We start from the raw sequence: 23,401 nt of genomic DNA, 5'->3' as shown, positions 1-23,401 counted from the left end.
TTCCTATTCAGATACTCTTACGCTGTTCTACAATGCTTCGCTCATGACTTGCCCTCATGCCCTGCTCCGTCGCCGAGCAGTCACCCGTGGTGCAAGACTTTGCCATGTGACAGGAATTCGCAGAGCAGGAATTCGCACAGTCAATGTGCCTGTTTCAGATCCATCGCCGTCTCGTACCAGGGCGTGGGTACAATTTGAGGCAATTAAAAAAGTCAAATGTCGTCCGTGACACCCACGCCTGAGAACTAGTGGCTAGTGTTTCTCGGCGTCAGCCTTGCCTCATGCTAGTAAATTGTACTCTACAATGGAGAATTTTCTTTCTGTGACACATAAATGACCACAGGAAACAACCTCGTCGCCACACGTGTCTGCCATTTGTTCAAGATTTTGACGACGAGGAAGTCATATCGTTTCCTTCGGTGTTCCATCGCCGAGGCCATAGAAAACCAGCATGTAACGTGGAACCCACCGCTCGTACCTGACGGAGAAACCCACTGTCAAGCCCGGCCGGCTACTGCCGTCCAAGCGCGTTGATCAAGAAATATTTTTGATGCTGCGTGTGATGTTTAGCGCTTCTGGCGGCTCAAGTGCATTGTACTAGCGGTGATGGGGTGTCACGAATGTTGGTGAGCATGTCTACGCGTAAGGTGAAACCGTTGATGGTGGATCGCGATTGTTGAGAACGATCAAGCTCATGCAGACTTATCTATGCTGACACTGTTATGATGTGATTGTGTATCACCAATCGAAAGCGAACGCTTAGACGGAATGGATGCCCGTGGCTTATCGACACCTCGTGGGCGATCCTGATGCTGTGACACGAAAAGGCGATAGAAAGAGCGGTCAACTGGTGAAACATCGGTTATAGACCTTTCCCATGGTCTCCAGTCACCAAGAATGAGGCCCGTAAAGGCGGTATCTTGCCCTTTCTGGAAAGGCACCCGATCTGGGTGTCCCTCATATGAGGTCGGTTCAAAGTTCGTTGGCAAGTGCCGCTGAAGTCCGTTGAGAAGCAGTGCGGTCGCGAATTCGAGTTCAGCTTGCAATGGAGTCCAGCATGTTAGCTGGCGCTCTCGCCATGTTCGCAGTCTTGCTGTAGCGTGCCAGGAAGAACTTTCCGAAATCTGGCTGAAATCATGTCCTAATACATCGGCTAAACTTCGGTTGTCCGGCTGGTTAAGGTGATCTGGTTGAGTGCGCCTTTCCTCCCTGCATCATCATGCATCACACTCATTCCTGCTTGCCATCGCAGCCAAAATCAATGGATGGCGACGAGTGCCCTGCGAGCACATGAGCAGTGTTGAGGCTCTTATGCAATGCGCATTCTGGACTGCACCACCAGTCCCTTGTCCTGACACACCTGTTATTTTCAGTGCGCACTAACATCCTCACCGGCCTAGCAGGCAACATGGCGTATATTCGTCAGTATCAGGACTCGGACAAAGATGCGGTGGTGCATATTGTGAGGCATTGCGTCGATGCTACCTATTGTTGCTGAATGAGCTTCTAGTTTCGTGAGACCGCATCTGCTGAATTGATCAAAGCAGGTGACCCCGTTCTTCACTACGCTTCCTACCTCTGGTGCCGTCCTTATTTGATGTTGGAACCTGCTACATGTTACGTCGTAGACGATGGTCGAGGACGGGGTCGGGCAGTGGGCTACATTTTGGGAGTTCCAGACACCCACGCGTTCGTGGAAAAGTACAGAGCCACATACATCCCATACCTCAGAACGCAAGGCTTGGAGAACCCTGGTACTGATGAATCGACTGAGTGGAAGGACAATCTCCCTAACGCGCTAAGACGCATCATGTTCAATCCGGACGGAATGTTGCATAAAGAATATCCCCAGCTGATGGAATTCTGGCCAGCCCATTTGCACATCGATGTACTGCCAAAATACCAGAAACAGGGTTATGGTCGTTTACTGATCGAGGCATTTTGCAGAACGGCCCAAGAACAAGGTGTAAAAGGGTTGCACCTGTTAATGGCAGTATCAAATGAGGAAGCCGGCAAATTTTATAGCCGCATCGGTTTCTCTAGGTTCCCCTATGTGGTCGACAACGGAGCCAGCGGTGAGGACGGGAGAGACTCAAATACTATATGGCTGGTGAAGACTTTGTGAGAATCTGCAGACAGGACGATGTCCCCATCGACTTGCTCATGCTGGATCGGGGTTCAAATCTGCGAATACATTTTTCCCTTAGTCGATGTCTTCTACATACTGTCTCTGTGCATGATATCGCCAAGTGACCTGGGGATCAACGCCATCAATCTCAGATGTAAGCAAACAGACTCCCAACGGCTGTTGTTATCGAAACGTTGCATCAACACATTCTTGGCGCATCGGTAATATGTGTGGATGAAGCTACGAGCCTACGATATCGAGCAGCCTCGGCTCGTCTGACTAAGATGCGGCTCCGACTTTCGAGTACGGAGCACTCTCATGCAAACCTTGAGATGCAATTGCTTGGGTTTGAGTTTAGTCAGATATATGAATGGATCTGCATCTCCACCTGGGGTAGCAATGCTCTTTACAAGTCGCAGTGTACGACTAAAGCAGCTAAAGGCATTGAATTGATCGCCGGATGACCCTGCTGAATGCGGCATGCGTTATTACGAGGCAGGGTTTCAGCTTCAGCCTTCTCTTCAGGCCCCCCACTCGCCATGATATACGGAGTACCGCCGCCTTGGGAAGTGACTTCTTGCCCGTGGCGGTTCCCCGGAGCCTACATTTAATGGTTACTTTCATAATGTATTTAAGCTGATAATCGTTCCAGAAGCACAAGTGTCGGTCGACCTTGGAAACTCGTCTTTGATCGCTCAGGCATTTGCAGCATCACCGTTCGTTGTATACCTCAGAAATAGAGACTTGAACATTCCGTTCACTATCTGATTGTCTCAGCCCCAAGGACGCCTCAAATTCCAGCAGGCATGGCGCTCTTTGCAGCAACGCCGGCGCCAAAGCTACCTACCAAAGATATCTTATCCTGGATCTTCGATAACCCGGATTACGATGTGAAAAGACCGGTATGTCACGTTCTGGTCAATTTCGGAAACCATCGAGACAACAGTCTGCGTCAAATGAAACAAGGCACTAACCTGCCTTTGTATAGATCTTGATAGACGCAGCGCGACCTGAGCGATCTATTTCAAATCTTCAAGCCCGTAAGATCATCCGACAATTGATTGCTGGCCTACACAACCTGGGAGTCCGCAAAGGTGACTGTGTCATAATTCACTCATTCAACGACATATACTATCCGATCATGGTCCTTGCAATTATCGGCTCAGGCGCTTATTTTGCTGGAACGAATCCCGGATACACTCCTCTCGAACTGAAGCACCATGTCAAGGTCACTCGAGCGAAATTCTTCATCAGCGAGCCCGAGCTACTAGACTCCTTGCTGCAGGCCGCCCAAGAGACCGGAATCCCAAAATCGAGTGTCCGCATCTTCGACACACAGCCTAATCAGACCTGCCCGCCAGACTTTGTCAGCTGGACGGAACTGCTTCAACATGGAGAGCAAGACTGGGTGCGCTTTGACGACCTGGCCACCTGCGCCAATACTACTGCGGCGCGGCTGACAAGCTCCGGCACAACTGGTTTGCCCAAGGCCACGGTGAGCACTCACCAGAACTTCATCGCCCAGCACGAACTCATATATGGCCTGGCCAGCCCGAAGCGCCCATATGAAGTCATCAGCCTGATTTCCTTGCCCATGTTCCACGCGGCCGTGGGCCCACGCGTCCATACCTCACTACTCAAGAGTGGAGAGGCTGGGTACGTGATGCGGCGTTTCGAGCTTGAGCCATTTCTCGCCAATGTGGAAAAGTACAAAGTGACGGAGTTGTACCTGGTCTCGGCGTTGGCTGTCATGATCTGCTACTCACCGCTGGTTAAGAAGTACTCGCTGCGCTCGGTACGACAGGGTCTTGTGGGGGCAGCGCCATTGGATAAAGACACTCAAGCCGGGATACGGAAATACATGAGTCCCGGGGCGCCATTCACTCAGGTGTATGGCATGACTGAGAGCACCTGCATTATGACCTGGTTCGACTACCCTGAGGACGACGTAACGGGGTCTGTTGGGTGCATCAGACCAGGAATTGATGCGAAACTGGTTGATGATGAGGGCAATGACATCAGCGCATACGATGTCAGGGGCGAGATGTGCATCAAGGGCCCAACTGTGATCAAAGAGTACTTTGAGAACCCTACGGCGAACGCTGAGTCATTTGACGCCGACGGTTTCTTCCATACAGGTGACATCATGTATTGCGACGGCAAGACGAAGCTTTGGTACGTGGTGGACCGGAAGAAGGAGATGATCAAGGTACGCGGATTTCAGGTCGCGCCACCCGAGATCGAGGGCGTCCTACTCATGCACCCTGCGATCGTGGACGCTGCGGTCATTGGCGTTCAGGCGGCCAGCGAGGTCGACGGCGAAGTTCCCCGCGCATATATCGTGCGTGGACCAGGTGTGCGACACGAAGACCTCACGGAAGCGGATGTCATCGAGTTTGCCGCCAAACCGTTGTCGAAGTTCAAACGTTTAGAAGGTGGGGTGAGGTTTGTCGATGGAATACCCAAGAATGCCTCAGGGAAGATTTTGAAGCGGGTGCTAAGGGAAGAGGTGAAGAAAGAAGGGACTGCTAAAGCTAAGCTATAGATCTGATGGGTTCAGCAGGTAAGACGAGTTAACTAGGGAAACATCAGCTTCGGGATGCCAACTGGGAATGCTGCAATGACTCACTCCTTTCCAACGTGTTGCTTGACCACTACTACTTCGCTTTTGCCTTACCCTTTCCTTTGGCCTCGTCCTTTGCTGCTTGCGCGGCCTCATCTCCTCCCCCTGAAGTATCACCAGAATCACAGTCGTCAATCTGAGGAGTTTTGACGCCAGCCAAAGATCCTTGCCAAAGGAACATGCCAAACCCGACAGCACTAACCACAAGAAAGATCCTGAGCAACCACTTCGCAAGCGTGCCATATGCGTACAGCCAACCAGTAATCTCAGACACGACCGGCGTCACCAGCTGCTGCCGCTCCTTTTCCATGTCGGGGACCAGGGTGATCAATAAGCCCATCATGGCCATGAAGATGAATGTCAACAGGATGACAGTCAATATTTGGATGCAAGCTAGGAGTATGGCGATGTTCTTCAAGGTCTGAAGGACTTCATAGCCAGCACCTACAAGTGGAGTCACTTGTTCAAAGGCTGCGTTGATCTCTTTGGAATATGGAATGCCCATGTTGAACTGTCGGCCGTGGTTCAATGCGTGAGATTTGACGTCCCAAAGACTGGTCGACTATTGACTATCTTCATAAACATATCTGCTTGAGAGGGGAAGGGTGGATAGTCATCATGACGATGAGATCGTATATACATGATGTCATTCAGAGTCGTATGGTCGTAAGCAAAGTCCGGGGTAGCGGCCAACTTTTCCCTTCAATATCATTTCTTCTCTCTCACTCATCAAGCCTGAAACCTCGGAAGGTACCTAGGTATGCAAAAGCTGGTACGAGAGAGATCCAGGAAGAACAATGATGATTTTCGCCTCAGCTACGATGTGCTGGCCATCAGCCTCACTCACAGCACCTTCGCCTTGGTAGCTTTGCTCGTCCTTTACTGTTAGGTCTGATGCGTGCCTGCTGACATCTTGGTGAGCCTCGTGCCTGCCAACCCCAACATTGCCGGCTCCTTCCCTCGACCAGCTGCTACAATGAGACGGATCCCCTGTCTCCCTTTGATCATGCCTTTCGTTCCGTCGTCGGTCATTGCTCCGAGCACACCCCATTGCGTACCAATCAGTCGTTTCACACCGTATCTGCCATCCTATCGATACCAAACCACATCATCACGAGCTTCAAATCATTCGATCCACTTCGAAGTCCGCTCACCTGCGCAGAAACTCACTCAACATGAGACCCAAGTCAAGAGAGAAGTCGACTCTCGCCGGCCCCGCTGAACAAATTGCCAACGAGTCTTCTCTGGAAGCCGAATCTCGCAAAGCAGCCAACTTTGCCGATGTCGAGGCCAAATTGCCACAGCGTTACACCAAGGTCGAGATGAGCTTCATTGACAAGAAAACAAGTTGGTCTCGGCCATCAAGACCTTGACTGCCCACTGACCGCAACTTAGGTATTCTGGGTTCCCACAATCCCTTTGGTAAGAAAGCGAACCCCAAGAAATACCTAGTATGGCTCTTGGACAACACCGCATACAGGCCCGTCAAGCTGGGGAAAGACACTGTTCAGCCGTGGGAGGCTGAGTTCGTCGCTTGTTTCTTCCGTTTCGGTCGATGGGACTTGACAGACTATGTTAGCAACATTGCTGATCTTATTGGGCTGGATGACAAACTGGGTAGTGACCCTGAAGCCAGGAGAAGGATTGAAGAACGACTGAAGCCTTTCGTCATGGCCGTAGCACCGGCGCGCACGATTGTGATTCAGGTACCGAGGCTTACGCCCGGCGACAGCCCTCGCAAAATTCACCTCGGACCATCGACCCGGAACGGCATCAGCAGTCAGGTCATGCCTACAGGGGGCTCGGACAGTGCAGACGGCAAGACAGTTGTCTGTACCAGTGACGAAAACCTGTACCCGGACCTGAGATCTCATACCCGCTTTGTCGGTCAGGAAGGTTGGGCCATCATCTCGGACATAGATGACACTATCAAGGTCACTCAAACACCTAATCCTATGGGCCTTCTTCAGTCTACCTTTGCAGATCTGCCGAAAACGACAACTGGTATGCCGGAATTTTACAAGCTCCTGGACGATACATTCAGATCTCCTGCTTGGTTCTACCTCTCTGCATCGCCCTATAACTTATACCCCTTCCTCCACGACTTTGTGCAGAAGAACTATCCACGAGGGACGATAATTCTTCGAGATGCATCGTGGATGAATTTTGCAGGCTTGCTGCAATCTTTCACTCAAGGAGTTCAAGAGTATAAAACCAAGCGCATTGAGAAGATACAGTCATGGCTTCCAAAGCGCAAATTCATCTGCATTGGCGACTCGACTCAATCAGATCCGGAAGCGTATGCTCAAATGTACACCAAGTATCCAGACTGGATCAAAGCGATCTACATCAGGAAGGTCACCGATACTCCCTATGTGGCAGACAAAAACAGGAATCAACGTTTTATTGATGCGTTCAAGGATGTGCCTGACCACGTCTGGAGAGTGTTTGTACAACCCGAGGAGCTCGCTGATCATGTGAAGCAAGTGTCAGGCCAGGCTCATGCAGGGGAGCTCAGCGATTTGTTAGGTCTGTAGTGCCAGACTGAGCACGAGAAGAAGCCCAAGGTTTCGAGACCACAAGTCACAGAGGCCCTAGCTTCTACACCACAGTCTGCTCCATCAAAGCCACCGACACCGCAGCCTCATACAACGCACCTTCATGCACCGCACCCTTACGCGTCGCACCCACCAACACCACGTGCTCGTACTCCGCAGTCACTGACTCCACGGAGTCGCACCCCGGAGGCAAGGACCCCTAGGACGCCACGCTCCCGCAGCCCGATACCAACAGAGGCGGAAACTACTGGGAAGGATTTGGGAACTCTAGGGGCAAGAGGAAATCTGTCTGCTGTGCAGGATGAGGGGTTTGGGTCACGACCCAGTTCCGCGCATGGTTCAAGGCATTATTGATAGGCTGGGATGGCTCCTCAGTATCAAGAGGGTGTCGGTATACTGGGCGTTGCGGGAGTATTACTCATTCTTAATACACATAGATAGCCTTAATCTGAAATGCTTCTGTGTATGACTGTCGTTAACTCCATGAACGCACCGTGGCGGACGCTGCCACACGGTGAGCCTGTTTCCAAGAAAAAGTGACACAGTCTGACCGCTGTACCTAGTCAGGTTCAAGTAGATACCATTCTTGTTGTCGATCCGGGGTCCTTCACACACAACGATATCGTGTTGGCCTTTGGCACGGGAGAAGCCATCAGCTCTACTGTACAGTGCTTCTGTCTTTTTGTCGAGACTTCCGCTGTCGTGAACCAGCTTGACTTCGACTTTGTGTCTTCCGATATGGCCCAAGCACAAGCACTGCATTTAGAGCCGATTTGGGCTTGGCAATGTCCGCCACAACCTGCCGTTTGAAGCGCCTGCGCACTCGTCCTGCGAAATTCATTTCTCGAGATACAGACTGCGGACAGACCACGACATATCACCACAGCCCATTTCCTCCAGACCTCGAGCGCCTGAACATCCGTCATAATGCCCCAGGCCTTTGACAAGTGCAAGGAGCGGCCGGCGCACATTGAGGAAATCCTCAACGGCCTGAACAGATACAACCCCGAGACGACGACCACATTTCAAGAATATGTCACTCTACAGTGCGAGGAGAAGTTCTTCGATGCATATGCGTCTCTGGCGCTGCTAAAATTGTAAGAAGGCACCCTGCATGAAAAGGATCGGCTTCTTGCTCAGTGATGAAGAGAATTTCTCATATCACGTTTTCTATTAACTGACTTATCCTTCGGGAACACGGGGATTCTAAAAATTTAGCTCTATCTAAAGTCTTGGATCGCGAATTGCTATCGCATGTGTTCTGTTGATAGGAAAAAGGCTGACTTTGCGCGAAAGGTACCAATTCAACCCACAACTCATCCACCCAGAAACCGTAACCAACATCCTGGTCAAAGCCTTGACGGTCTTTCCCTCGCCCGCATTTTCTCTAGCTCTTGCTCTCCTACCTCCTTCCACCATACCTTACCAACAAGGAAACACTTCGGTACCCACGACAGATTTCACCGAGTCGATACAAAAGCTCACAGGATTAAACACACTGCTTGAGTCCGCACAATATGACGCCTTCTGGTCGACATTGGAATCCGATGATCTATACGCAGATCTTTACGCCGACGTGGCAGGATTCGAAGATCTAGTTCGGATACGGATTGCAGGAGAAGTGGGCAAAACATTCCGACGTATTGATCTGGGGATTCTGAGTGGCTGGCTCGATTTGCGCGGTGATACCCTGACGAAGTTCGCCCAAACTGCCTGCGGATGGGCTGTCAATGGAGAGGATGTCGAAATTCCAGCGAATGCCGAGAACGTGGCAAAGAGCGAGGTCAAGGGTGAAAGAGTGGGCGTAGATATGTTTGGGCGGGTCTTTAGAAGAGGCTACGAAGCACCAGCATGATCTATTCGAAGTCAACCAAAGGAAAAGGATCACGGCGCAAACTGCATCCGGCGAAAAAATGGTCAACATGGAAGTCGACCATGAGACGTGTATGAAGCCAGGTGCTGCTTGGGAAAGTAGCTAAGCACATTGGGCTGTTTGAAGGAGCTCCGTGCTCTTACATGTCACTGTTCAAAAGAGTTCTATCACTGCGGCTACGGGAGCGCGCTTGTTCTCTTGGGATGCGTGGTCATTCAGGGATATGGCCGGCTCACACTTGGGGATAGAATGCGCAATGAAGTGCTTATGCCTCCAAGTATGCCCCGGTCCGAGGACTGACTTGCTGGAACCAGGCTGGGTGGAGATATCCTGTATTCGGCATTCAGTGTATGAGAGGTACATCTGCGAGTCTCGAGGAGACTATTCAGTGAAGACAACAATAATGTCAGACCTAGATGAGAACCGAAGATTGTGTCCCAAAAGTACTCCTCGTTTCTCCGTACTATGGCATGTTAGTCGTGAATGGGGATGGTCCAATCAACTTGCAGACCCCAGAGTTCAATAATCGTCAGCTATGACATCGTCCGTTTGGACCATTCACTTGTGTCTGCCTCTGTCATCCTGACACTGACACCAAGTCACCCAGTCTCTCGCGTGCCCAAACGACAACATCACTATGTTCTTTTTCATCTACAAAAGCGAAGACACAACCTTTTAGCCACTCTCCTACGCCTTGTCTTGGAAGATTGTAACAGACTCCGAGATGCATTGCTGATAGTCACCACATATTACCCCCTGTGGAGTCCGCCGACTCCATCTGTTCTCGGACCGCCATCATGATCGCAACAATGTCACCCTCTCTCCTCCTGCTCCATCTACCGGACGAGGTACTCATCACCATCTTCAGTTTCCTAGATTTTCGGAGTCTACGTAATGCCACCGTTGTGTCCAAGCACTTTGACGACTTGGCCGAACCGTTTTTGTACCACACTATCCAAATCCTGAATGGTCAGCAAGCCATTTCCCTGGCCCGCAGTCTGTATGCAAATCCCCGTCGTGCTACATGGGTTCGCAGCCTTCTCATCTCGACCAAATTCGGGGACGATGAAGGCTTGAGCACATTACCGCCATTCATAAGTCGAATGCGCAACTTACAGGATTTACGTCTCGAGACACCCGACTGCAATGCCAAGTTCCCCGAAGAGAGAGTCGGCTGGGTCAACCTGCAGGACCGATACGAACGCATCTTTGAAAGTGCTTCGACCGTTGTCCCCAGGGGTGATAGGGTTCTGCCAAGTTTGAGAAACTGTATAGCAATCTCTCCGCGTAGGGAATTATCATCAACTAACATACCTCCAGGCACGTTACATTTTGTGGATGGACAGAAAGAGATCTACTCAATGACCAAATATGCCATGCTGTTCTTGCATCCCAACTTGAGGTCGTTGACCATGTCCTGTGCCAGCACCGATTTCACGCATAGGTTGCTGACACCTTTTCAAGACGATACGACCCTCGTCAAATCGACCAATCTGGAACACCTGCACCTGGAAGAATGCGACATCTTTGAACCGTCTCTCAGCATTCTACTGAGCTTCCCACGCGCCTTGAAATCTCTGAAGGTCAGCGAAGGCGTTCGGTATGACGGCATCTTCAGTGCTAGAAGCAGTCGAATGCACGGGAATGTCTCTCCACGACCCTTCATGGAGGCCATAGCCGAGCATTGCACCGATTCGCTCGAACACCTGTCTCTTAGCCTTGGGTACTTGAGGCAAGGACCCCAAGGCATCAATCATTCCAGCCAGCACTTGAGTCTCACTGCATTTCATGCGATGAAACAGTTGGACCTCGATGTTCGGACAGTCAACTTGGTTCGGATCAGGGCTCCGTGCGATCACGCTACGTGGCGCAGACTGCCCCCCAACCTGGAGACTCTGAAAATCTTTTCCATACCTTTGGGCGAGCGACCTCCGTTCCAAGCACGGCGACGTGTCTGGTTTCCCCTTGACACCTGTATCGTGGCCGACAAAGCAAAGCATGGACTGCGACTGCTCAAGAACCTCATCTTCTCCTATGAATACTATCGCGAGGATGATGAGATACCAAGACTCAGCTTTTCGGACGATGGCTCCAGCATCGAAGAGATAACCCAGGTTACCATCGCACATCGACGAATGGTTGACAAGTGCACCGAGCTGCTTCCCATATACAGAAGAGCGGGCGTGAGACTGGAAATCGAAATGGCCGCTCTGCCCAATGGCTTCATCCCTCCATATCTGTTTCCAGAGGATAAGCCGAAGTATTTCAAGTTGTGGGAATCAGCACCTAGCTGAAGATGTTACGATGATACCACATCAGTAATTCCAAACGAAGCCCGTATCAAACCCGGAAACCATCGAGCAAGCACGCTAGGTGGTCTCCTAAGAGGGCTCTAAGATGCGACTGTCTGGACTGGCTGCAGGGCTCAGCGACCACGACTTTCTACGTCGTTATTGCGGGAATGGAGCAACCGGGAAAGCACCAGCCTTGCTGACATTAAGTACGCATAGGGAACGCACGTATCGACGGACCAATGAGTGACTACCGGCGACGGATGCAAGGATCACTTCCAGCGAATGGACTCAAGTCAATGCTGTATCAATCCAAGCGGCAAGGCGCCAACGCACGTATGGTGGGCTTAGTCAATAATGACCTTCTCGGATACAAGTCCAAATGAGGGACCTTTTGTGTGGGTGGGAGGTGCTTAGGCTCAGGAGTGCAGATGCCAAGGGTTGATCAGGCAAGTTTACTCATCATGAGCAACTACTTGGTTCGGGTGCGGAGCAACTAACAGTTGGTAAGCAGGGAGTATGGCCAGCATATCAGCCATTCACGTGACTTATGTCCGTCTTTGGTAGTAGTTGTTGAGTATTTGCGGCCGACGATTTGCTCAGTCAACGTGTTCTCGAGCGCTCCATCGCTGACTATTATGTTTCATAACACCGGTTGTGGGCGACCAGGACTACAAAAGTGTACCATGGAAGGTTACAACAACCGCAATCGTGGAGGAACATCTTCCCGAGTCCCCATCTCATTGGCGGCGCAGCAGTCTCGAGTTTTTGCAGATATGGCATTGAACTTTGTCACAATATCAAATGCAAGCTGAGTAATGCCAGCATTCCCACCATCACGGACGACTACCCAGCTTAAGCAGAAAAACTGTTTCTATATAAGAATGTACTCACTCAGGTCTTTCTCGATCCGTCTTCTGTTGCAGATCATCGTGACCCGTTGACATTTCCTTACCCATCTCCACCGCCTTCTATCTGCGACATGGGGCACACAATGGCAGACATGATCCAAGACTCAGGCTTAGGCCAGGTTCTACGCTTCATCTCCAAGGGCAAGATCTCTGCATTCCCCGAGGATAACCCCAACTTCAAGATTCCATGGGAACAGGCTTCAGCAAGCGAGAAGGAGAAGGATATCGAGGCGGACTCTCCAGCCGCAGTTGGTGGAGTCAACAGCAATGTTTCGACGCCGGCCTCTACTCCTGAGCAGTTCATTGTCGACCGTCAAGACGTGGAAGCGCATGCTGGCCTCTCTACAATCCCAACGGCTCGCTCTGCCGCCCATTCTGCCACCGGTGGCATCACTTACCGAACTACTACTCTCTCTAGAGAGCGAACCGTACCTTATACTCGCGAACGACTCGAAGCTGAAACACAAGAAGCCGCGGAGCGAACGCAGAGTAGCGTCATTGCACCAGAACGCACTTCTGATGGTGTCATTCTCGTCGATTGGTACACCACAGACGACCCAGCGAATCCTCAGAACTGGAACAGTTGGAAGAAGGCCTGGGTTGGCTTTGTCATCTTCATGTACACGTTTGCTGTTTACATGGCGAGTGCCATCTACACCTCAGCCGAACCACAAGTCATGGAAAAGTTTGGCGTGGGTCAGAGCAAAGCCTCGCTGGGCCTGAGTATGTATGTTATTGGATACGGTCTGGGTCCGATGGTGAGTCTTTACTTCCTACCCTGACCTGCTGATGTTGTACAATCACTAACGGCATAACGTACCAGCTCTTCTCCCCCATCTCCGAATTGCCTGTCGTCGGACGCAACCTTCCTTATCTCATCTCGTTCGGCCTTTTCGTGATTCTGTGCGTGCCAACGGCTTTGGCCAACAGCTACGCGAGTCTCTTGGTCTTGCGTTTCCTGACCGGCTTCATGGGTAGCCCGTGTCTAGCTACTGGTGGCGCCACGATGGGTGACATGGTATGCCACCGTTGTTCCTTCTCGTGCTTCCAAGCCCCCTAACACCAGTCTAGTATGGCCTTCTCAAACTCCCCTATGCCCTTACCGCCTGGGTCGCCGCCGCCTTTTGCGCTCCTGCGTTGGGACCATTGCTATCTGGGTTCTCCGTCGTCGTGAAAGGCTGGAGGTGGGCTTTATGGGAGGTCCTTTGGCTGGCAGGCCCAGTGTTTCTCCTGATGTTCATCTCCATGCCCGAGACCAGCGCCAGTAACATCCTGCTCCGCCGGGCGCAGCGACTACGCAAACTCACGGGGAACCCCAACCTCAAATCACAAGGTGAGATTGACCAAGGAAACATCAGTTTCGGCAAGCTCGTCATCGATCAGATGTGGAAGCCGACGGAGATCTTTTTGAAAGATCCCGCGGTGTTCTTCACGAATGTCTACACCAGTCTCATTTACGGTACGTTCGGTAGTCGCTCAATTGCAGGAGGTATACTGACAACATTATAGGAGTCTACTATTCTTTCTTCGAAGCCTTCCCGCTCGTCTACGTCGGCATCTACGACTTCAACATCGGCGAGCTGGGCGTGGTGTTCACGTGTATCGTCGTCGGCTGCGTCTTTGGCATTGTCATCTACGTGTCATACGTCTACTTCTATCTCGAGCCAGATATCAAGAAGAATGGCCTCCGCGCGCAGGAGCACCGTCTTGTCCCCGCGCTGTTCGCTGTCATGCTGATGCCCACTGGCATGTTCTGGTTCGGATGGACTGCTGAGCCCAATACCCATTGGATCGTGAGTGTCATCGGGATTACATTCTATGCTATGGGCGCGTTTATACTGTATGTATCTCAACCTTCTCTCCAGTTCTACCCTAGGACTTGGTCCTGCGACTGGTTTACTAACACTTTGTGAAGGTTCCAATGTATATTCATGTACCTCCCCCTTACGTACCCTCAGTACGCGGCTTCATTGTTCGCCGCGAACGATCTGTGTCGGTCGGCGCTGGCGGCTGGCGCGGTCATATTCGCGCATCCGCTGTATGTTAACCTCGGGATTGGCCGCGGCATCTCGCTTTTAGGTGGGCTGCTTGGTGGCGGTGTGTTGGGCATTTGGGCGTTGTGGTATTTTGGTGCTGGGCTCAGAGCTAGAAGTAAGTTTGCCATGCACTAGAATGCACCGGTTTGGCGGGTATGTCAGATACAGCAAGTTGAATGAGGGATGAGGGTTTATGGTTTGCAAAGTGACGACTGTAGATGACGGGATGCTATTGGGAAATCTGTCTTCTGCGTTGGGAACGGCGTTGACGGTTTTTGAGATTGCACCCCTTGAATGCATTGACTCCTGGTATCTATGCCCAAAAAAGGTTCCCACCAACCGGAATGTAAACCAGATCTTTGTGAAAGTGTCGTCCCACAATGCGCGGCTACACGATATCCCCCCCAAACATGCTCGAGCTCAATCGTCGGGGTATTCATGCCGAACGTTGCTTCTGAACGTCGCTGTCTGCGGATCGTACCGCTTGAACCACTTGCCAATCTCAATGGGAAAAGCGGCCAACATATCTTCGGTGATCTCACTAGGCGACAACAGCACCACATTCTCCTCGGCAACATATCTAGTCGACTCATCCTCCACGAGAACATTGTAGAAGGGTTGATTGCGCCCGTTAGGCAGTCGATCAACTTGGTTCATCGTGATCCACTGCTCTTGCATTCGACAGTATGGATCCCACCCGTATATGACGGCGAGATAGTGGCGGCGCCGATGTCGAAACACTTGGCCGACATTGAACTTGACGACAGCGTTGCGTGGGTCCGAACGGGACTTTGGCGGTCGAGACTCGTGGTCTGAGTCTTTCAATTGATGAATCAGGTTACGATAGGCCCGTGCGTCGGGCTGAGAAATGGTGAGTGGAAGGACGTATGTTTCAAATAGATGGATGTCGAGATCGAAGTACTCGAGAAAATGTTGCGTTAGGACGACTAGATGCTGCCGTAGTTGATCCGGGGGGTTTGCGGTCGAGCGAGCAAGGAAGACAAGCGAGAATAATGCTGCATATGTGGCGAGATTAGGATTTATGGGATGGAGTGGCGGTCCAGCGTACTGCGAGGGCGAGGAGAGGATATTGTGCGCGGCGCGGATAGTGAGGTCCCGGGGAGTGGCGGCGGACAAGTATGAGGCTTTCTGAGCGGGTGACGAGGTCGGTGCGACAAAGTTGAGGTTCCTCTCTAGCGTAGAGAGAGTTACTGGCTCTGAGCTGTTGAACGGATCCATGTACAGATGCGTCAGCTTCGATGGCTCAGTATTCCCCAGATCAGACTCTGAGAGAAGGTTTCCGTCGAGGTCGATCCCGGCAGGTGGCTGAACTATGGCGTGCACATGAAAGGGGTAGTTGCATGGTGCGGCCCTCAGATTAAACTGGCGAGCAACGTAGCAGTATATTACCGCAGAGATGAGCGGGACAGAATTTCGATTGCCACTGAATAGGGCCACACCAAGGAACATGTGGTCGAGACTGTGGTAATGGCGATCATCTTGAATACCGATCCATTTGTTCTGGAGCAAATGCTCGGCGACCGTGGCAGCCTTGTCTCGAGGAGACAAGTCATCGATAGCAGGGTAAGCCCTTCGCACCGACGCCACATATGAATCTAGTCTCGCAAAGATCTAAAGGAGTGAGCCCAGCAGTTAGGGTCCTGGGAGATTGGCTTACATCGTCAGTGTCGCCGGTCGCCTGTTCTTCAAGAATGAAAAGATCCAAAGCGGCAAGAGGCTTTTCGAAAGCATCGACATAGGCTCGGCCAGCTTTGAGATCTAGCCATTCTTCAACGGCCGTCACTCTATGGAGACAGCCAAGTGCTGCATGACTCCAATATCTTGAGACACCTTCAGAAATAGTCTCTGACAATGAACTCGGGGCTACTCACTTTTGCGCAAGGTGGTCCTCCGAAGAGGATGCGTTCCAAAACATATCTAAGAGATCATCCTTGGCATCGTAGCCAGCATCAAGAATGACCTTGATCGAGTCGAGTCGACCAAGCTCGTCTGCGACGATTCTTCCAATGGCATTTCGGGTGGCTTGAGAGGAAAGGTGTCGGGTAGCAAATAGAGGCTTCCAGTCAATGAAAGATGCATCTTGAAATTTGGTTTTGACCAGGTGCTGTCTATGCCACCAGCGAAAGCCTGTTTGGCAATACTGCTTCCAGAGAAGCGGTTCACTGGCGACATCGACGAAGCGTCGGCATGTCTGTTGTAACGATAGAGTTGTTGAGGGTGGCAAGTACGATAGGATTGTTTGGATGACCTCGTCTGGCAGTGCAGTCAACTGTGAAGTCATTACTCCACGGCGCTCTGGATTGATTTTGTCGTTTGTGTTAGACACACTCAAACCGCACGTTGATGTTGTTGGCGTCAAGAAACGTCTGTCGCGTGCAAACTGGCGAGATGGAGCAAAGGGAATCATGATTATGATTATGATTATGATCGAGTCTAATAACGTCGGCTTCATTCCATCTCGGTACACACGTCATAATACCGCCGACCAATCACAATAGTGGCCGTTCCTGACTTGGCCCATAGACGCCGTCACCGACTTTTGCATGCCTGGTAAGTTGAATCTGACTGGAAAGTATCTACTAGTACACTCACTGCTTCTTCATGCTCTTCAATGCCGTTCTGGCAGTCGGCGTACCATCATGAATCAACACCCAACCATTCCAACACCTCCACAATTCTTTGCTGACTCAACCGAGGGTGTTTCTCAGCGTCCCCTTCTCTGCATGGAGGCGCACCATTTGAGCAATGAATGGACCCCAGTCCTCTCTGACTCTCTTCATCTTTTCCCGATTAGCTTCCAGGCCCAAATTGTCCGTGGCTGCAGTCAATGATAGTAAGGAAAACTCGAAAGCGCTGGCAGTGGCTGTTTCACATTGAGCTTGAAGCTCCGGAAGTACCATTGCTACCCAACTGTCTCCGTCGGCAAGAGCCCCAAGCTTCCTCGGAAGTTGCTCCAGCCCATCCATCTTCCAAACGCATCCGTCAACTGGAACGTACGCCACAAAATGAAACCCGTTTTCGTCTTCTTCATACTGCTTGGTTTGCTTCTTGTTCTTCTTACGAGGACGTTTTGATTGAGCCGCCTTCGCCTTTTTCTCCTTTTCTGCAGCCGCAAATTCCTGTTTTAGGCGTAGGTCGATATTCAGTTTGTCGATTTCAGTCGCGAATGAATTGTGCACATCCCTGACATGGTCGAATGCGTCCAATGCAATCCCACGTTCTTTCGGTGTCATCTTGAGTGTATTCTCGCGAAACTCATTCAGAGGTGGCCCCAGATCAATGCCAGAGTGATTGTTCATGATGTTCAACAACGCCACAGTCGCACAGGAAAAGGGCAAAGTCTGGTTGGCGAACCAGACACCAGCAGGTGGCTTTGTGATGTCGTTGTCTGTTTCTGCTGGCATCCACCGCGACAGGAATATCAGCCCGAAGATGCTCTCACTGAAGCTTGATTAGTGTGCACGTTCACTGTATGTAATAGTCATGTGTACCTACGCTGGGTGATCAAAGACGCTGTCAAGCGGAACGACCTCATTCACCTGAACGCCTGGAACGCCCCATTCGCGCAGGAGGGTGGTGAAGACTTCCTGAAGTAAACTTAGCCTCTACATCGGACACAAACCGTGTAGAGTCCTACCGGATCATTCTCGAGCTCAGCCCATCCTGCCCAAGAACCTATTTGACGGTTTGCAGTGGGACTGCCATTCGTCTGAGTGGTGTCTTCAGATGTTGAGGTAGCTGCGGTATTGCTTTCTGGTGCGGTTTCTTCAGTCTCTGAATGGTTATTGGCACACTTCATATTGCTTTCATATAGCTCGAGAGCTCGCTTATTCGCGAGAGTTACAGCACTGCGAGGCATGATGGTTCCTCCGCAAAGTGTCGCGTCGCGTGAACGAAAGTAATCAAGGAGGCCTTGTTGCCAAAGATTGGTTGTATAAGCAGTGTGGAAGCTGTGCATTCCAAGAACGATCAGACAAGAAACTTAGAAAGGACTCCATTTGGCCGCCTTGCACTGTTGTCTCCTCCTCCTTGCGAAGGTGCGGCGGGGATCCTTGCGCTCATTGGTCCTTATACGTCCTTCAATGTGATCGGTGAAGAGAAAGGTTGATGGGATGAAGTTGATGTTCAGTGCTTGGCGAGGCTGGAGGGACCGGAAGCCCCTAATAATTACCTTCATTTATAGGCGGTCCAGGTGTCCCAGCCTTGCATCAAGTGTGCCCGACTTGATTGGCTGACATCAACAGAGAATTGCTGCAATTGCAGCCTTCTGACGCGTGGGGAAACGCGACATCATAACCTGCATATTCACATAAATCTAGCAAAGCCATTGTTGAACATTGGACAAGACAACCTCAAATCCCCAACTCCTTCTGCGTGTCGCTGCCCCTGCTACCAGGCCAGGAACTAGACTCCTCTCCATACTTGAAACTTCAAACTCTCCACCGTCACCATTGTTCGACCGAAATCCAGAAATACACCTGCTGAAGCTTTCCAATCGCACCTTCAGACGAGCAAAACATAGTCGAGCCGCAAGAGGAGGAAGTCTTACAGCCGCATGGTGCAATGAACGAAACGCCGCGACTGCGGTCGGCTTTTCCCACCACTCCTCAAACAGGGTCCCGACAGCGAAATGGCAACTTTGGTGGCCGTCCTCCTGCGTTCGCCTCGCCTGGGCAGAAACCCTCCCCAATAACGCGGCCGACCCGAATACCTATCGATGCTAAGTCGCCTGCCGCGCCTGTCATACCGACAGAAGTCATTGATGCGCCTTCGCAGAGATTCTACGTCTTTGCCTTCTATGTCGCTTTAACTGCATGGAGGTTTTACAATTCATACAACGTGGAGAACGACCTCGACTCAACATGGCTGTTCTTGAAATGGGTGGGCATCGACGCAGCGTTCTTCGTGGCTCTGCCTGCTTTCAGAATTCCTTGGTTGGAGTGGTCATTTGCAACGACCTTCACACTATGGCTCCTTCACGCCATTGCAAATGCATTCCTCATGTACAAGATTCCAATCCCACTTATGGCCTGGGCAGGAGCACTGGTCAAGGTGGCTTACGATCGTGAACTGTCTATATCAGAACACCGGGTCAAGCCGGCCGACATATTGCAGAATTCTTCCATCATTCTGGGAAAGCAAATCATCCATATCCTACCAGAAGGCTTCGCTGTTCTCAATCCAGAGAAGAAATCATATTGCCTCGACAGCTCAACTCCATCAATCGATCTGCCTATCCAGATCAACCAGACGACGCCTATTTCTATCGAGCTGCAAAGATTCGATCTCGATACAGAGGAGGTTGAGACCATTTTGATCAGCGGCAAACAAGCCAGGCAGCTCAAGAAGGCTGCCGATGGAGCGCATCACAAATCCGACCCTAGTCCGGTCCGGACACTGCGTTATCCTGTATCCAAAAAGGGACTTTATCAGTTGCAACGTGTCATTGATGCGACAAAGCTGGAGGTCCGCAAACGAAGTTTTGATGTTGCTGTTGTGCAGTGTCCGAAAGCCTCTATTTCAGCCACATCGGAAAATCGTTGCACAGGAGACTTGAGCGATGTTTCGCTGCAAGTGTCGGGTGTTCCTCCATTCAAGGTCAAATACAGTAAGAACGTCAACCACAAGCAGTTTAGCTCCATTGTTCAGAATGTTCAGCCCCGTGCCGACTCCGGGTACGTGTCTGATGAGGAAAGTTCCCAGGCAGTTGTGGACCCTAGAAAGCCTCAAATGGGTTGGACAAAGTCTACCACTGAGTCATTCGACATCAACGAATCTTTACATCAAAATGGGAGCCATTCGTACACGATTGAGGAAGTCGAAGATGGCTTGGGCAACAAAGTCGACTACTATGCGAGCAACTCTAGAAAGACGCAAGCTTCTTCGGTCCAGAGTTTGACAGTACACAATCGACCTCAAATCAGTCTGGTTGGCTGCAACTCGGATCGTGCAATACCGCTGCCAAAGGAGAGCTCTATCAATTTACCTGTTCGCGTCCGCACGGTCGACCGGCTACACCCATCTGACTGGCCTTTGAAACTTAGATACAGCTTCAGACCAGAAACGGAAAGCGAAGCCGGCTCACCAGAAGAATTCACGTATGAAATTGCGAATGATCGCTCTTCGCCACGAGTGAGCAAAGCAGGCCGGTATAGCATTGATTCGGTAGACAGTCAATTCTGTCATGGAGAGATTGTGGAACCTTCTTCATGCCTCCTGTTTAATCCTCCGGAGCCTGACCTTGTCATCGACACCGAGGATATTGTGGATCAATGCGCGAAGAGTCCCATTGGCATGTACATCAACCTTGACTTCACCGGAACTCCGCCCTTCAAAGTCAGATACATGGTTACTCATCGCGGCAAAGCGCATCCAAAAGTCCAACAATTTTCAGGGATGCGTGGACAGATTGAGCTGCGTGAAAAAGAAGCTGGTTCCTATACCTACCAGATTCTCGAAATCGAGGATGATGTCTATGGACCGATCTCTTTGAAGGGAAGAAAACTACCTGAATTGAAGCAGGATATCCGGCCACCTGCGTCTGCCAACTTCCACGGCGGCACCCAAGTCGTTAAGACATGTCTGAATGAACCAACTTCAATGCAGGTCAGATTCACTGGTCAGGGACCATGGGATCTGGACTATGAGCTTGTCCATGGTGGAAAGAGGAAAAAGCATTCCCTTCATTCGGAAGAGGAATTGCAGACGATCGACTTTCCGGGTTTTGCTGAAGGTGGCACTTACTCTGTCGTTCTGACCGGACTTCAAGACAAATCTAAGTGTCGCACTACATTGAAGGAGGAACGTCAGATCGAGGTAAGACCTGGACAAGCACGGGCCGCGTTTGGCGACATCGAAGGAAAGAGGACCATTCTAGCATTGGACGGCAAGGCCATCAAAGTCCCTCTACGGTTGCAGGGCATTGCGCCATGGGCTGTAAAGATTCAGATTGTGGACCATCCTTCCGCCTCGCGTGAGCATGTGTTCAGAGACGCAAACTCCATCTTGTCCCTTGATCGGCAAGGGACTTATGAGATTGTCTCAGTGCACGACAGCTGCCCGGGCTTAGTGGACTTCAAAGCCAACAAGTTTCAAGTGAGCTGGATTCCTCGACCAACGTTGTCCGTCACAGACACTGCGGCTTCGCGAGATGGCGCCGGGACCTTCCACAAATCAGCAGTATGTCAAGGCGATGAATCCGCATTGTCTCTCAGCCTCAGCGGCAACCCGCCATACCATGTGAAATATCAGCAAAAATATGAGCCCGTCAAAGGACCTGCGGCCATCAGCAACAAGCCCGGCAGTTTTGCAGGCAGCAACGCAAAGATCAACCTGGACACCAGCAAGGCCGGTGACTATACCTATGTCTTCACCGAGCTGAGCGACGAGCGCTACGCTCACGACAAGAATCACTTTCCTCCATTAGTCGTCAAACAGGAGGTCTACGCGCTTCCGAGCGCGAAGTTCACCAACCCAGGCAAGACATATGGCTACTGCAAGGACGACCCGAGCTTCACGTCCAGTGTCGAGGCACAGACTGAGAACATCCCCATCACTTTCACAGGAAGTCCGCCCTTCAGCGTTGAGATCGCCATTGTTCACCATGGCGTATCCTCACGTCCGGAAATCATCCGCCACAAGGACATCCAATCAACCACATACTCATGGCCTCTGTCCCGGTCGACCCTTGACCTCGGCACCCACAGCGTCTCCCTCCGCTCCGTCAAGGATGGCCGCGGCTGCGAAACCATCCTCGAGTCCGATCCATCCTCCGTGCGCATCTTCGTGTCGTCCCCACCGACCATTATCGCCCTCGAGTCCCAAGAGAATTACTGCGTCGGCGAGCATGTCTCTTTCTCACTGAGTGGTCAAGCGCCTTTCGACGTTTTCTACCAGTTCCAAGGCCGCGAGCGCAAGGCGCGAGTGACCGGCAACGAGTTTAGGCGTCTTGCCGAGTCACCCGGTGAATTCGTCATTACTGGCGTAAGTGACAGCGCCATGGGCAATGGAAAATGCCGCGCAAGAAAGGAAATCAAGAAGACCATCCACGCTTACCCGACTGTCGAAATGGGCCGCGGCAAAACCTTGGTCAGCGACATCCACGAGGGCGGCGAGGTTGATATCTTGTTCTCGTTTACTGGCACGCCGCCGTTTGAGTTTACGTATGTTTTACCCTTGCTATCCCTTTGCAACTCTCTGCAAGACACTGACACAGTCCTAACAGGTACACTCGTTCCGAGAACACCAAGAGAGGTCGCAATCCGCCTAATATCGTCGAAACCCGCCACGATACGTCTAACGAGTACACCAAGTCCATCCGCGCTAGTGACGAGGGTGTCTACGAGGTTGTCTCGATCAAGGACCGTTTCTGCTCGTATACTAAGCCGAGCCATAAATTGGGCGGTGCTGCTGGAACAGGGGGCCAGAAGCGTTTGACTTACTAAGTGAAGTAAGTTCGTCAACATCTAGAGACATTGTATCACGCGTTTCTGGGGAAATCGGTCATCGGAAGGGTTCGTTTGTAAGCTAAATCGACTTTGGTTCATGAGTGCGGACGGGGATGGAAGAGCAAATGTATCTGTGGCAGAGAGGGAGAAAAGTATTGCAAGCAAACCTGTTTTCTTTTGGACCTTTAGGGGCTAGGGCCACATTATACCTGGGTTAGCGGCATTCAGTCTTTGAGTAAAAGGTGAAAACAGAGGAAAGATGTCTTTTTCATTGGCATCTAGGTAGCTAGAGGAGGTGCCTAAGAACAGGTATCGCCCCTTATGTCTATTGTGTTAGACGTACATCTTGCCTAGTCTTCAACCAGCGCGGTCGTATTGGTATATGCTGCTGCAAATGGTTGACATTGATATGCCAATCTTCCGCATGATGCACGTTTGACAGCGCGCCCTGATCTCTGACCATTGGCTTTCCTCCTATTCTTTTTTTGTGAGTTTTTTAGATGTTTTCTGATG

General features: G+C 51.2%; 10 protein-coding genes across 10 annotated transcripts; 7 read left to right on the top strand and 3 right to left on the bottom strand.

The window, feature by feature from the left end:
• Positions 1–1,408: 1,408 nt before the first annotated feature.
• On the top strand, positions 1,409–2,125 carry EDD37DRAFT_608947 (acyl-CoA N-acyltransferase; the record flags this gene model as incomplete). Its single annotated transcript, XM_062815087.1, has 2 exons — positions 1,409–1,462; positions 1,511–2,125. 2 exons carry the CDS (start codon positions 1,409–1,411, stop codon positions 2,123–2,125), a joined length of 669 nt encoding a protein of 222 aa, XP_062671388.1.
• Positions 2,126–2,742: 617 nt separating this feature from the next.
• EDD37DRAFT_389928 (amp dependent CoA ligase) lies at positions 2,743–4,729 on the top strand. The gene is made up of 3 exons (XM_062812220.1): positions 2,743–2,844; positions 2,906–3,030; positions 3,117–4,729. The coding sequence occupies exons 2-3, from the start codon at positions 2,935–2,937 to the stop codon at positions 4,671–4,673; spliced, it is 1,653 nt and encodes a 550-aa protein (XP_062671387.1). The 5' UTR covers positions 2,743–2,844; positions 2,906–2,934; the 3' UTR covers positions 4,674–4,729.
• On the bottom strand, positions 4,502–5,380 carry EDD37DRAFT_390546 (uncharacterized protein). Its single transcript, XM_062812225.1, has 2 exons — positions 4,758–5,380; positions 4,502–4,705 (listed from the first exon to the last, which is right to left on the bottom strand). The coding sequence occupies exon 1, from the start codon at positions 5,254–5,256 to the stop codon at positions 4,786–4,788; it is 471 nt and encodes a 156-aa protein (XP_062671386.1). The 5' UTR covers positions 5,257–5,380; the 3' UTR covers positions 4,502–4,705; positions 4,758–4,785.
• A 182-nt stretch (positions 5,381–5,562) lies between these two features.
• Positions 5,563–7,449, top strand: EDD37DRAFT_389930 (uncharacterized protein). The gene is made up of 3 exons (XM_062812221.1): positions 5,563–5,613; positions 5,673–6,098; positions 6,147–7,449. Exons 2-3 carry the CDS (start codon positions 5,927–5,929, stop codon positions 7,286–7,288), a joined length of 1,314 nt encoding a protein of 437 aa, XP_062671385.1. The 5' UTR covers positions 5,563–5,613; positions 5,673–5,926; the 3' UTR covers positions 7,289–7,449.
• A 787-nt stretch (positions 7,450–8,236) lies between these two features.
• Positions 8,237–9,164, top strand: EDD37DRAFT_563047 (eukaryotic translation initiation factor 3 subunit K; the record flags this gene model as incomplete). The annotated part of the gene is made up of 2 exons (XM_062813949.1): positions 8,237–8,406; positions 8,606–9,164. 2 exons carry the CDS (start codon positions 8,237–8,239, stop codon positions 9,162–9,164), a joined length of 729 nt encoding a protein of 242 aa, XP_062671384.1.
• An 815-nt stretch (positions 9,165–9,979) lies between these two features.
• Positions 9,980–11,476, top strand: EDD37DRAFT_562822 (uncharacterized protein; the record flags this gene model as incomplete). Its single annotated transcript, XM_062813935.1, has 2 exons — positions 9,980–10,451; positions 10,503–11,476. The coding sequence occupies 2 exons, from the start codon at positions 9,980–9,982 to the stop codon at positions 11,474–11,476; spliced, it is 1,446 nt and encodes a 481-aa protein (XP_062671383.1).
• A 979-nt stretch (positions 11,477–12,455) lies between these two features.
• On the top strand, positions 12,456–14,555 carry EDD37DRAFT_563355 (MFS transporter; the record flags this gene model as incomplete). The annotated part of the gene is made up of 5 exons (XM_062813962.1): positions 12,456–13,142; positions 13,208–13,402; positions 13,456–13,843; positions 13,894–14,224; positions 14,300–14,555. The coding sequence occupies 5 exons, from the start codon at positions 12,456–12,458 to the stop codon at positions 14,553–14,555; spliced, it is 1,857 nt and encodes a 618-aa protein (XP_062671382.1).
• Positions 14,556–14,840: 285 nt separating this feature from the next.
• Positions 14,841–16,722, bottom strand: EDD37DRAFT_657666 (F-box protein 21; the record flags this gene model as incomplete). The annotated part of the gene is made up of 3 exons (XM_062818908.1): positions 14,841–16,052; positions 16,099–16,261; positions 16,313–16,722. The coding sequence occupies 3 exons, from the start codon at positions 16,720–16,722 to the stop codon at positions 14,841–14,843; spliced, it is 1,785 nt and encodes a 594-aa protein (XP_062671381.1).
• Positions 16,723–17,128: 406 nt separating this feature from the next.
• EDD37DRAFT_649816 (ubiquitin carboxyl-terminal hydrolase L5) lies at positions 17,129–18,300 on the bottom strand (the record flags this gene model as incomplete). The annotated part of the gene is made up of 3 exons (XM_062818178.1): positions 17,129–17,882; positions 17,937–18,028; positions 18,079–18,300. 3 exons carry the CDS (start codon positions 18,298–18,300, stop codon positions 17,129–17,131), a joined length of 1,068 nt encoding a protein of 355 aa, XP_062671380.1.
• Positions 18,301–18,749: 449 nt separating this feature from the next.
• On the top strand, positions 18,750–23,143 carry EDD37DRAFT_629678 (uncharacterized protein). The gene is made up of 2 exons (XM_062816540.1): positions 18,750–22,603; positions 22,666–23,143. Exons 1-2 carry the CDS (start codon positions 19,005–19,007, stop codon positions 22,883–22,885), a joined length of 3,819 nt encoding a protein of 1,272 aa, XP_062671379.1. The 5' UTR covers positions 18,750–19,004; the 3' UTR covers positions 22,886–23,143.
• The last annotated feature ends 258 nt before the right edge of the window (positions 23,144–23,401 follow it).

This window comes from Exophiala viscosa (genome assembly GCF_022695815.1).
Source record: "Exophiala viscosa unplaced genomic scaffold EDD37scaffold_4, whole genome shotgun sequence".
NCBI lineage: Eukaryota > Fungi > Ascomycota > Eurotiomycetes > Chaetothyriales > Herpotrichiellaceae > Exophiala > Exophiala viscosa.
The sequence above is the reverse complement of the archived record's forward strand: the minus strand, read 5'-3'. Positions and strand labels throughout refer to the sequence as shown.